This window comes from Apteryx rowi, unplaced genomic scaffold (assembly GCF_003343035.1).
Source record: "Apteryx rowi isolate R43461 unplaced genomic scaffold, aptRow1 scaffold_157, whole genome shotgun sequence".
Taxonomy (NCBI): Eukaryota; Metazoa; Chordata; class Aves; order Apterygiformes; family Apterygidae; genus Apteryx; species Apteryx rowi.
The window spans coordinates 619,878-632,295 of NW_020447830.1; the positions used below are offsets into that span (position 1 = coordinate 619,878).

Consider the following 12,418-nt stretch of genomic DNA (forward strand, 5'->3'; position numbering starts at 1 on the left):
CCAAGAAAAGCCTCAAATGTTCCTTCTGATGCTTGTCGTCTGGGGTTTGTGAAAAACATCAGCAACTGAAATTCAGGCAGTAAAAACTGTGGAAAATTGAGCAGGGWGCGATACGTGTTTGTGTGCGCATTTGTGCAATGCAGCGTTGCAGAGTTGCTAGACTTTATTTCCAGGAAACATGATTTACTTTTTTTTTTGCTTCCAGGGTAGCGTGTAGATTGCCTGAGACTTTAAACAAGCAGGGGCTTTTGAAATAAAACCTATTCCTTTCTACCCGAATCACCAGCTGGAGACTAACGCTGCCGAGATGAGATAGCAAAGACCAAGGAGGCCGAGGCGTCCCACCACTTAGGTGAAGGGGCATCCGCGAGTTGCGGGTCCCAACTGCAAGCCAATGCGCGTTTCTGCAAGGTGGCAAGTTGTCCCCGTCCTGTGGCTCTCCTTAGAAAGGTTTACGATTCCCCTAGAAATGAAGCTTCGCAGGAGGCAACTTCTATAAAGGAGACAGTGGCGACCAGTGCTTGCCGTAGCTCCGTTTCTGCACCCAACGGTCCATCTCGGAGGGGTTTTGTAGTTGTTTTTTTCCACGTGGGGGAGGAATTTCTCCTTGTTCATGCTGCTGATTTTAAAATAAGCTACCTCTTGAGGTGCGGACAGCAGTGACTTGCGTTTTGATGTGCAGAATCATACAGCAAGAGTTAGGTGCCTAAAGAAAATTGCCTTCCTCCCGTGCACTTTGCCCAGCAGAAAAGCCCTGTTGAGGCAGCAGAGTAGGTAATGACGGAGCCCGGGCTGCAGAAGTGCAAAAATCCTGTTTTTGCCACTGAGCCACGTAACAGCCCTGCCTGGGAAACACTCTCCTTTGTGGTGCGAGCGGTGCTTTAATGCTCGATGCTAATTATGTCATTTATGGGGTGTTTCTCCCAGCAAAGGGCTTAGGTGCTGCACCGTAAATTCAGTGAAAACACCTATCGGTAAATTAACCTGGAGTGCTTGAGGTGCCAACGTCCCGTCGAAACGCGCAGTCTCACCGCGTGAGCTAAGGCGCAGGGGGGTGGCAAGGAAAGCGGTGCGCTGCGATCCGCTTCTGCGCGATGCGCGCGGCAGCTCGGGAGGGCTTAAAGCGCCCCTTCATCCCGCTGCTGCGTTTTGTGAGGCTGCTGTGCTTAATAACGTGGCCRCTTAAATGGTCCCAGCTAGGCCTTGAAGTTAACACCTTGTTGAGGCGAAGGAAGGAGGAGGGGGGCCAGTTCACACCTCTGCTGCTGCTGTTGTTTGCCAGGGGACTGGCTTGCTGCTGCGCGGGGAAGGGGTGACGCGGGAAAAAAAAAGAAAAAAACTAAAGAAAATGAAGTAAAACACCTTTTTTTTTTCTCTCTTGCTGAATGAATGCAGTGAGTTAAAGGGAGGAAAAGGGCATTTTAACACACCCCATTGCACAGGAGAGAAGGTCACAAGCATCCCAGTGAACCCAAAAGCAAAACGGGGAGTGAGAAGCACTACCCGAGCGATGCTGTTACTCCTGCGGTGCTGTGCGAAATGAGGAGCAAAATAAAACTCCGCTGCTGGTACAGAAGGATACTTGGGGAAAACCTAGTTGCCGCTAACAAATAATTGCTACCCCCCATCCAAACACATTGCAAAGAATTCTTAGGATTGCAAAACTGAGTGCGCAGAAATTGGGAAATCTCTGTACTCACATTGCCTGTGCAACTTTAAATCAGCCGCATTCTGCTTATGCATTATATTACAGGTTTTAATTACAGGATCACATGATACTTTTCCCACGGGATTCCTGTCTCATTCAGTGCAMAGGATGGACAGTGCTAACTTAATAAGCAGCTCCTCAGTATTTGGTTTTCTTCTTGTTCTTTGCATTTCCCCAGGCCTTACTTATTGCAGAGCATTAAATTCTTCTCTGAAGAAGGAATTCTTAATTTCTTTATGGCCTTCGCTCTGACGTTAGTGCCATAGGTTTTTTATGCAGTTTCTTAGAGAGTGCAATATTCCCAAGAATGAAAGAGAGTTTCACAAGAGTACTGAGACACAAACTCTAGGGTGTAGTGTAATTCAGTGCACCTTTTTGCGTCACCTACAGCATGACTTTTTTGCTGAGTATTTAGCCTTACGTTCAGAGCTGAGCTGACATTTCCTAACTTTCTCATTCTTGACGTTGTAACCTTAGTAATATTCTTTTAAAGCAGTTTTGTTTATAATTTCCAAAAAAGAAAACCCGCCTTCCCAAATTCCTCTTTGCGAACATATCATACAAACATCCCCGTGGACTGGCATCCTTTAAACCCTTTTACGCAGACTCCTACCGTCCCAGCTAATGGAGCAATAGGTGACAGCATTGGGTTGATCCTCGGTCTGGATTGGCACTGGAAGGGATGGGGTTGTCCCTGTGTTTCACAAATATTTGCTGGCATTTCAGAAAATTATGAGACTGGGGAATCCTGGCTTCCATTCCAGGCTCTGGGCAAGTGTCTTTGTAGGGGCACAGACTCTTCTGCCCATTTTTAGGCAGAATGCTTATAATTTGTTCATATTTGGCTGGATTTTCGTGCCAACATCTCTCACACAAAAGCCACTCCTATTCTAAAGTTCAAGTACTTACTTCAAAGCGTGGAACTGCTACAGCTTTTCAAAGAAAGACTTCTCAGAATTTAAGATTAGTARAACAATATATTTTTCCCAGCAGAAGAGTTTCAGCTGAAATTTTCAAAACAAATAAATGCATAAATCACAATTTAGCCTGAAACAGGCACCCAGCATGGACAATTTCAGCCAGAATGTTTAAAGTTTGGCAATGCTGTAGGAAACTGAAAATCGTCTCATAATGTGAAGTGTGTGGCATACTTCATACTAGGCGATAGTATCTGCTGTAAGTAATCCAAGCTGTACCCATAATTCATAGACATAGATGTTAGGGAAGGGGGAAAAAAAAGCTTTAATAGATCAATTAGTGCTACATCCCAGCCTGAACTGAACTATTGAACAAGGAACACAACATCTAACGTCTATTCCAGTGAAAGTCTTAACACTAATGTTGCCCAAAACACAAGTGAATCCTTTGGATAAAATACCATTAAATAAATTAGCTACTGGTGATATGTTTAGCTGTATCTAGCTGAATTTCTTTGAGACAGCCTCTTCAGTGACTTCCCCACTCTGTTTTCTTGCATCTAGTAGCTATGCATTGASCTGATGTGCTCGATGTCTTGTTCCCTATCAGACATATACAGTAAGCTAAGGGGACCTTTTTTGGCAATGACCCTAAAGCATAAAATGACCAAATTCCAGCAAATTGCAATATTTGTAAGTTATAAAATCATCCTATAACCCTTTGAAGTTGATGTCAGCTTGCTGTACCCACAAGGAGTTAACCTAGTCACGGTACATTATAGTCTCTCGTAATTGGAAGTGATTGGCCAAAGTGCTGTAAACCTGGCAGAAATTTGTTGCCTTATTTTCTGTAAACCGCAAGCCCAGTTTATTAATTGAGAAATGAACATTAACTGGCATTAGCTGGCATCTGTAAACTGAAAAAGAGAAATGGCCATGGTAGGCATTCTGCTGCAACCGGTACAGCTGCAAAGGTGCAACAGGTAAAATTGTGTTTTAAGCGCAAATGCAAAACCAGGCTGCTGTTGGCAAATTCCCAAGTCAAGGGTTTTTAATGAGGCTTCTGCATCAAAATAAGTGAAACCACATGGAATTTTAATTGTTCTTATTCTAAATATGAAACACACTAGAGCAGTATTCTTCAATCTAGTATGTTAGCATATATATTGGCATATTAACATTACCACATTTCTGTTCTAAATGCATATCTCTGAGAAAACTTGAGTACCAGGTTACGTTAGGGAGGAATCTGCCTAGTAGATTTAAAAGCAGTTTAACCCTGTGCTCCTTCAGATGTAAATGTTTTGCTTGAAAAGGGTCCGTTTTTCTTTTGTGTTGTCAAACACCCTAAATTGATCAGATKGTACGGAAAAAGAAGTTCACTTGCTGCTTGTTTCCATGTGCTTTTTTTTCTTTCTGGTGGCGTGGAAGAAAGGCTCTTTTCTTTAAAGCAGCACGCTTTCGCAATTCTGCGGCCACGGCGCAGGGCGGAGGAGCTGGGCTTCGCTGGTTTAACATAAGCTATCACGAGAGTGGGAAGTCACAGATGCAAACTGTGTTCTTGCTCTGACGGCGGAAAAATTAGCATAAATCTTTAATCCTGCTGGGGAGAGGTATAAATAAATTATTTACTTGCACTTGCATGTTACTGTGTTGCCCATCGACACTGCCAATTGTGTGCAAGTACATATACAAAGATGGGCTGCGTACCCAGAAGAGCTGCTTATGCTCCCAATCCAGCAAAGAGCTATACATGTAGAAATGAATATGCATCTGGGGTTTGCAGGTTAGAACCTAAGTCAACCTTAACACAAGAGGAGGAGGTAGCATAGAAAGAGAGAGAAGGAGGAGGAAATAGCATCGGTGAGATTACATGGTAATGAGGAAGGCAAGAATCTGAGTTTTTGAGGTTTTAAAAGTTTCTAGACTCGTTCGGGAAAGTGTTCTTAGAATAGAAATGAGGGGTGATAGAGAACCTGCTCTGATCAGTCTCCAAAAAAATACATTTACACAGTGGAGATGCAGAAGGCTGAGGAAGGAACAAATTGCAACCTAAAGCAGAAAAATTATGAAGATAGCAATATGGGCATATGGCGAAGCAAGCGCGCAGGCGTGGTGCAGACCCGGCCATGAGTGAGATAAGAAAGGGTTATTTGGCCTTTGGGCAAATAGGACTGTACTTTACAAGCAACCGTAAAAACAAACAAGTGTGGATTTACTAGGCTGTGTAAGGAGGTCTGTAGCCCCGCATGAGAAATGCCTAGTGAGGTGTGCACATGCCAGGTCCTGCAACACAGGCATGATCTCTTGGCAACGCTCATCCGGATAATATTTGGATCGAGCCCTGAAAAAAGGATTGCCTTACACAAGTAAAACTATGTTGATAGTGTTGGTTTAAAAAAAAAAAAAAGTATCAGTTGCAAAGAAGCAAGTACTACCAATGTGCTACACCCTTACACTCATCCTAATTCTGCCTTTGATTATAAAAGTCTTGTTTAGCTTCTATCAGGGTAAACTAAGAGCAACTCTGTTCATGTTGGGAGAGTTGCAATAACAATTAAAAAAAAAATGAGCATAAGCAGTAGCAGATTGAAACTCAGCCTTTKGAACAGCTGGGGAAATTATGCTATAACCTTATATTTCCAGATACGTATCAGACCTGTTCACAATATAAAGGAYAGCGTTCCAAAATTACAGCTTTGAATCTGGGTGGTATGGCCTCCGGCTATTGTTTGCAGTTGGGAACGAAAGGAGTTGCATCAAGTAGTAGAGTGTTTGCTATAAAGGTACAAGTTATATTACATTCCTGAGCGCTGTGGTTTGAGGGGTTGATAATGGAGACAGACCCATTCACCCGTAGGTCACTGATTCACTTCCAGATAAAGGTAATAGTAATCACATTGTCATCGTCGGCAGAAACGGGCTTTTGCTGCGAGTTTAAACTCGGTCCTCGTAATGCTTCGTGCGAAGCTGGGTTATTATGCCCGGATCTCCAGCTGTACCAGTTTGACTCTTGGCTGGATGTGACTCAGATTCTCCAGCCTAAAGCCGAGACGCATCTGGGCTCTGCCCCTCCGTCACTTTTAGATACTGTCTGACGTTATATTGCTGGCATATGTTAAATCCACTGTTAATCAGTGCAGAATAGTGGTCTCAATCACAAAATGTGTCATGGTAGGGGACCAAGGACAAAGTAGCTGGAGAGCCCTTCCTTCCACGCGGCAGTGTCCGCAGGGCAGAGCTGGTGTATCTCCAAGGACAAAGCGTTGCTGCGTCTTGTATTGCTGAGACACTGGCTGTTGCACTGTTTAGTGTCAGCAGTYTGGCATCTGGAAGACACCATATTTTCCTTTTAAGTGAATCAGATTTGATATTACTTGGCAAATTGATGGGTGAAGCCCTGGATCTACAGGATTGGAAAGCTATGGGAATGTCACCTGGTAAGCACAGGGAAAGCCATTTGGTTTCATGATTTTTTTTTCTCTTTATTTATTCCCCTGCTTTCTCTAGCTCTATGTAGATGTGTATCTCCTGCATGCTGGCTGCAGTACGCCTCCATTCTGCGCTGTACTTTTTCGTTAGACTTTTTCTCCCTACCTCCTCCTGCCCCTTTTCCCGCACCCTGCTTTCCCCTTTCCTGCCGCTCAGCACAAGATTTCACCATAGTTTTTTTTCTGTACTTCTGTCCATGCCRCAGTCTCCTAAGCAGATCACCAAGCTACTACCATTCTCTTTGCAGTCCTGCTCCTAAACTTAGCATGTTTGATGTGGGATTAGAAATTAGGCGAGCTGCATTTACCCGTCCCTGTTTTGCGTTAGAATCAAATTCGCAGTGTTACCATCCAGACGCTTACAGTAGCCATAAACTGTGTGGTCTTTCTTTCAACCAGACTGAACAGGCTGTATAGGAAAACAACTTCTTGCAACAACGCAACGAGTGTTGGGCTTGTAATTTTCCGCATGCTGCACTGAAAGTTAAAATTTGCATCTTTCTTATCAGCTCGGTGGCTTGTCCCAGTTTGAACCTCTTCAGATGCAACAAATAATAATCTTTTTTGCAGATAGGAAAGTAGCTGAGCGGATCCTCACCTGAATGAGTTGAGTTAGCACAGGAAGCAGGGCTTAGTCACCCTTGGTGTAACTCCACTGATGTCAGTGGTCCAGCTACCTCGGTGTTGCCAACTCTTGGGCTTTTGTTGCTAGTTGCACGGTAATTTCTGTTTTTTCTTGAAACCCCGGCTCCTGAAGGCATGCACTTAGGTGAGAACCTCAACTTTCGCACAAAACCAAACCTAAGTTTCTGGAGAGGCTCTAGCAAAAAGCCTGCAACGCGTTGAYGTGAGCACACCCTCCAAGCTCAGAGACCAGAAGGCAAAGCGAATAGAAATCGACGTTTGTATTTGTGGCTTTTTCTCAATCTCTTGATTTTTGAGATAATCCCGTGGTTTTTTTGCGGGTCTGACTTGTGGCTTTTGAATGCTTCGGGTTGGCAACGCTGCTCCCTCCGTGGGCATCAGTGCAGTTAGACCAGGGACGCATTCAGCCCGGCGCTGGTAAAAGCCAGGTATATGACTCTGTTCCTTGCAATGTATTATTTGCTATGATCTGCTGTTCTTTTGGGGGCCGAAAGAAGTGGGTTTTCTTAAACAAAAGAAAGAAAGAAAGAAAGAAAGAAAGAAAGAAAAAGAAACTATCAGCGCTTGCTAAAAAAAAAACACGGTATTTACAGAATTGTTTTCCCCCGTCTTTTGTTATAATTTTTTAGGTGCTTCAGAGCTGGGCCCATTTTCAGATCCCAGGCAGTTCACAAGCATTTCATCCCTCACTGAGAGCCGCTTCTCCAACCCACGAATGCACTATCCAGCTACCTTTACCTATACACCGCCAGTCACCTCAGGCATGTCACTGGGTATGTCCGCAACCACTCACTACCACACCTACCTGCCACCGCCCTACCCCGGCTCTTCCCAAAACCAAAGTGGACCTTTCCAGACCAGCAGCACTCCATATCTCTACTATGGCACTTCGTCGGGATCATACCAGTTCCCCATGGTGCCGGGAGGGGACCGCTCCCCTTCCAGGATGCTTCCTCCGTGCACCACGGCGGCCAACGGCAGCACGCTCTTAAACCCTAACTTGCCCAACCAGAGTGACGGGGTGGAGGCGGATGGCAGCCACAGCAGCTCCCCAACCGTCTTGAATTCTAGTGGCAGGATGGATGAGTCCGTTTGGAGGCCGTACTGAGATTGCTTCTGCCCGGCCCGACCTCCGCGAGCCAAAAACAAACGGTCGACTAACTACAAAGTGCCTGGTTATTTGGGGGTTTTCTTTTTGTTTTGTTTTTTGTTTTGTTTTTCGTTGTTTTTTTTTGTTTTTTTTAATAGATTTTACCGATATGTGCAACTGTGTAGATGGGATGATAATGGCCATAAATAACACGAGAGTAACCAACACACCACCACAACCCATGTTTCAGATTATGTGGATCAAAGCACATATATATATATATATTTTTTTTTCTTGGAACCATTTTACCTTGTTTTATATTTAAAAAGTACTTTTTACACACAAAAAAATACCCCCCCTCCTTTTTTTTTTTTTTTTTGTCTAGAGTGTTGTGATAAATAGTGAGTTCTTTTGCCAAGGAGGAGAGAACGGACTCCCCAGCTTTGAGGAGAGACATGGTGATGCAAGGCAAAGGCTGCGTTCCATTTTATTTTTCCAAAAAAAAAAACAACAAAAAGAACCATGAACTCCAGATACAGTTGCAATCATACAACGTATGGGACCCTGTTCACCCGCGTAGTGCAATTCAACTGGCTTGTATTGGTGCACATAAAAAGGCAAGCAAAGATCGAGTTGCTTCCACTTTGCCGTGATACRTTCAGATGAAAATAGCTCTCCCCAAATTCTGCCCCGAGCCTTGCTGCAGATGAAAATGAAAGTTGGAACTTCTCTGTGTTCATTGCTTTTCTTTTCTTTTTTTTTTCCTTTTTTTTTTCCTTTTGTTTTGGGGTACTTAAAGAGAACAAGTCTTCAAGTTAGGATAGATGACCCCAGAGCTTCCTTTTTGCTTTTGCATCCATTGATTTTGCCTTCGTCCAGTTAACCAAAAACCAAAAATAAAAGCCAAATCCTTTTAAAATAAAAGCAAAACGTTATTACTTATGCAAAATATGAAAATGGCAATATATATTACTAGAGCCAAAATGGTATACATAGTATTTGTGTTCGGCTATGTTCTTTTTTATTTTTTTTTTAAATTATAAATGTGTAAAATTTGAGGTTGTTTGCTAACATGAATCATCATATAACTTTAAAAGAATATTTATAATTATTTAATGACATTTGGACCCTTTAAACGTTTCTTAATGTAATGATATATTGACTTCGGTCTCTAAAAGTATTTTTTTTTTTAATTATTACATTTCTGCAATGGTGTAAACCTCAAACCTTTACCCAACTCTGAAAAGCAGTTCCAGTGTGAAGCAGTTTACAATGATGTGATTTAAAAACAAAGGAACCAACCCAACTGCATCCCCATGAAATGATTTTGGATGTAGCACCCTTTTGTATAACTTATGAAGGAAATATTGTGTTAAAAATATTTTATTAGCTGTCTGGTTGCCTTCAACACAGTCTTGCCTTTTAATCAGTAGTTGTGGAGACACTGGAAAAAATGGTAGGAAGGATGAAATGGTTTCCACCCTTCACCTGCTTTCTTCCTCTCCCAGGATTTTTCTCAGAACTTGGAAATCTGAAAGTACGTTTAAAACGTTCTGTTTTGGCAACATGTTTTGAATGTTGACAGTTTTTTTTTAAAAAAAGACAGAAATCAAAGGCGTTTCCAGCCCGTGGGGCTGCGTCGCCAGGCGGCTCGGAGGCAGGAGGAAGGTAGAGCAGGCGAGAGCCCGGCCCCTGTTCTGCCCCCGTCGACGTCGCGGCCCCCTCGTGAGACGAAAGCGCTTCCCGCGGCGCCGCTCGCCCGCCCGTCACGAGCTCGCCGGTCCTCAGCATTAAATGCTAGAGCCGGCAACGGGTTCGTGTTTCCTTGCAAGCAGCCACGGCCGGGGCCCTGCAGCGGCCAGCGGCCGCCTTCTCCCCCTTAGCTAGCAGCTCCGCTGTCAAGCGCCGCCGCGGTGACGTTTGGCATGGTACAGTCCTCCGATTAATTTGTGCGATTCCTTAAAAAAAGAGAAAAGAAAGAAAAAAGAAAAAAAAAGTCTTTGCCTTCTAAAGGTTGTATACCAAGTATGCTTAAAGTATAAGTAAGACACTTTTTCTAATACTTAGTTTTCCTTCAAAGATGGAAGCTGTAATTGATTCTATTTATTGTTGGTTTGTGGTGGCTTGAAGCGTACCACTGTCCATTTATTTGTAACTGTAAAATACGTTTGTTAGTCTCAGCAGCACTTAAAAAGCCAGTGTCTGGTTACACATTTCAGTTGTTTTTTTTGTTTTTTTTTTTTTTTTGTTTAGTAAGCAAGAGAAAAAGATGTACTGCCAGTGCAAGCTGTTTCCTATTTAATAAAAGGTACTATATTTGTACATTATTTGTTATTGCTGAGAAGGGCTTTTTAAGGTTTACTGTATGCATATTAAGTAATTTTTAGGGTGCTTTTGTGTCGAAATGTCATTAGAGTGGCTGCAGGCAGCAACCCAGATTCCTCTTCTTTTTTTTTTTTTTCTTCCTTCTTTTTTTTTTTAAGACTTTGTTGTAAAATTCAAGCACTTGGTTTTTGCTTCTGGATAAATCCAGCGTAGACCAGATCTGTGTTTTGCTCAGCACCGGCAGAATTCGGTTCGTGTCCCCCCGCGTTTTTCGACCTGGCCCCTTAGGGACAGACGTTCACACACAGTTTTATCCGCCCGGTCGGGGACCGCGGGCCCAATCCGCGCACCCGGCGGCCACGTCTGATGCCAAGGACGGGATTTTCCAAGTGCCTGCGGATGGAGGAGCGCCCGCCCGTCGGCTTTGGGTGGGCCCCGTGCTCCTAGAGCCTCTCGGTGCCTTTGGAAAACCTCTCCCTGTCCGTCGGACGGGGAACGGGGGCAGCTGCACGGGCGGGCGCAGACGTGCGCGTCCGAGCTTTTTGCAGACGCTTCCAAGTTCGCTTGGAAACGCTCTCGATTCAGGATTTCAGGAGAAGAAAAAAAAAAAAMCAACAAAAAAAGAAACACGTTACGTAGTTAATCGTAGGAGGCCGTCTGCCGTTTTGCGAGGTGCTTAGCACCGCCGGCCAGGCGCCTTCTCCGCGGTGCGCCAGCCCTTCCCCTCGGCGAGCGGCGGCGGCATCCTGGGCGCCGCTCGGAGATCGAAAGATTTAAAAAAATTGCCTTTGTTTTACCTTCCAGCTCTCTTTTACCCTACCAAAGATTTACTTCCAGCGGAGCGGGCGCGCTGCCCCGGCGAGGTTCCCCGGTCCGGGCGGGCGCCGCCCTGAGCGGGCAAAAATTTGCACTTTCGCGCGTAGCGCGGCGAAGCTGCCGCCCACGGCGAGCCGGCGACGCAAGCAATAATTCCGCCCTGTACCTGCCATGCGTACAAGAGCAAAGCAGCCCGGTTCTCTGAACCTCCCCCCCGCCCCCCCGACTTTCGTATTGTTTTTAAATATAATGCATTTCATTTTAACATTTTTCTGAGAACTTTTTAGATGTTTGTTTACTTCCATGTTTACAGATAACTCTTTGCTTTTTTTTTTTTTTTTAATGCAGTACTTTTAAGTATATCAGCCAAAACCATACTTTTACAGTAACTTTTGTTTTAGGTAATATGAGTGACATTCCATTTTTTTTCTTTTGTTGTTAAATATGCTTTACCAGTCTTGAATTTCTGCTGGAACAAAATATTTGTAGCATTTTGTGTAAATACAAGCTTTAATTTTTTTTATTTTTTCAAATGCTGTCACCCGAGATTTGCTTTTCATGCACATATTGTACAAACACATTCTGCTTTGTGCCACAGACGAAGATTGTGGATCAGTTTACTTCAACTTCAAAGGGACTATTTGTATTGTATGTTGCAACTGTAAATTGAATTGTTTGGCATTTTCTCATGATTGTAATATTAATTTGAAGTTTGAATTTCATTTTCAATAAAATGGCTTTTTTTGTTAATGTTCTTCTATGCTTCTTTTTCTTCCGCTGTCTCCCCGTAGCCATGCACCTCATGTTCGTGAGCAGTCAGGGGCTTGGTAAAGTTAATATGCACTGGAACATGGTACCAGCCCTTCAGCGGTGGCCCCATCAATTTGTGCAGTGCTTAAGTTTTCAACTAAATATAAAAAGCAAGTTTCCAGGCCTCCTGAGGGTAAAGGAAACCTTCTAAATCTGATATTAAATGTTGCTTCTTTTCCCAAGTCTGCAAACTATTGAAAATATTTCTTCAAGTGTGAACTGCTGCATTCATCTTGATCTGTTGTTAACTCTGAAACCTAACAACTGCTATTAACAGAAACATTCTGTCAGGAAGGCACCGTGAGCAGAGCTGGAGGTGCAGGAAAAGCTGGAAGGGCTTTCCAAAGCAGCAGGGAGGGATTTTGATTTCTGGTGCTGTTGCAGGATCGGGGTTGCGCTATCCCCACTTCTGCCTGGTTGGACCTGAGGAATGCGGTTACAGATAATCTCATGATTTGCATGGCCTGAAGCAAAACCAGTTGCCAAGTAGAGAAAGCTATACGGAGAGGGAGGAGACTGGGGAGGAGGCAATTTTTCCTCCAGCCTAGTGTCAGGGGTGGAAGGAGGTGGAGCTACTGATGGTGACGTTAAGTTCACCCAGGACTGTCTTCAGGAG

The 12,418-nt window shown here is 43.9% G+C and overlaps 1 protein-coding gene across 1 annotated transcript in view; it reads left to right on the top strand.

The window, feature by feature from the left end:
• RUNX2 (runt related transcription factor 2) overlaps window positions 1-8,134 on the top strand; it is a 76,913-nt gene extending 68,779 nt beyond the window's left edge. The window contains exon 4 of the mRNA XM_026059417.1: window positions 7,391-8,134. Coding sequence (XP_025915202.1) covers window positions 7,391-7,869 — 479 coding nt within the window. The 3' untranslated portion in view covers window positions 7,870-8,134. The remainder of the gene's footprint in view (window positions 1-7,390) is intronic.
• Window positions 8,135-12,418: the final 4,284 nt, after the last annotated feature.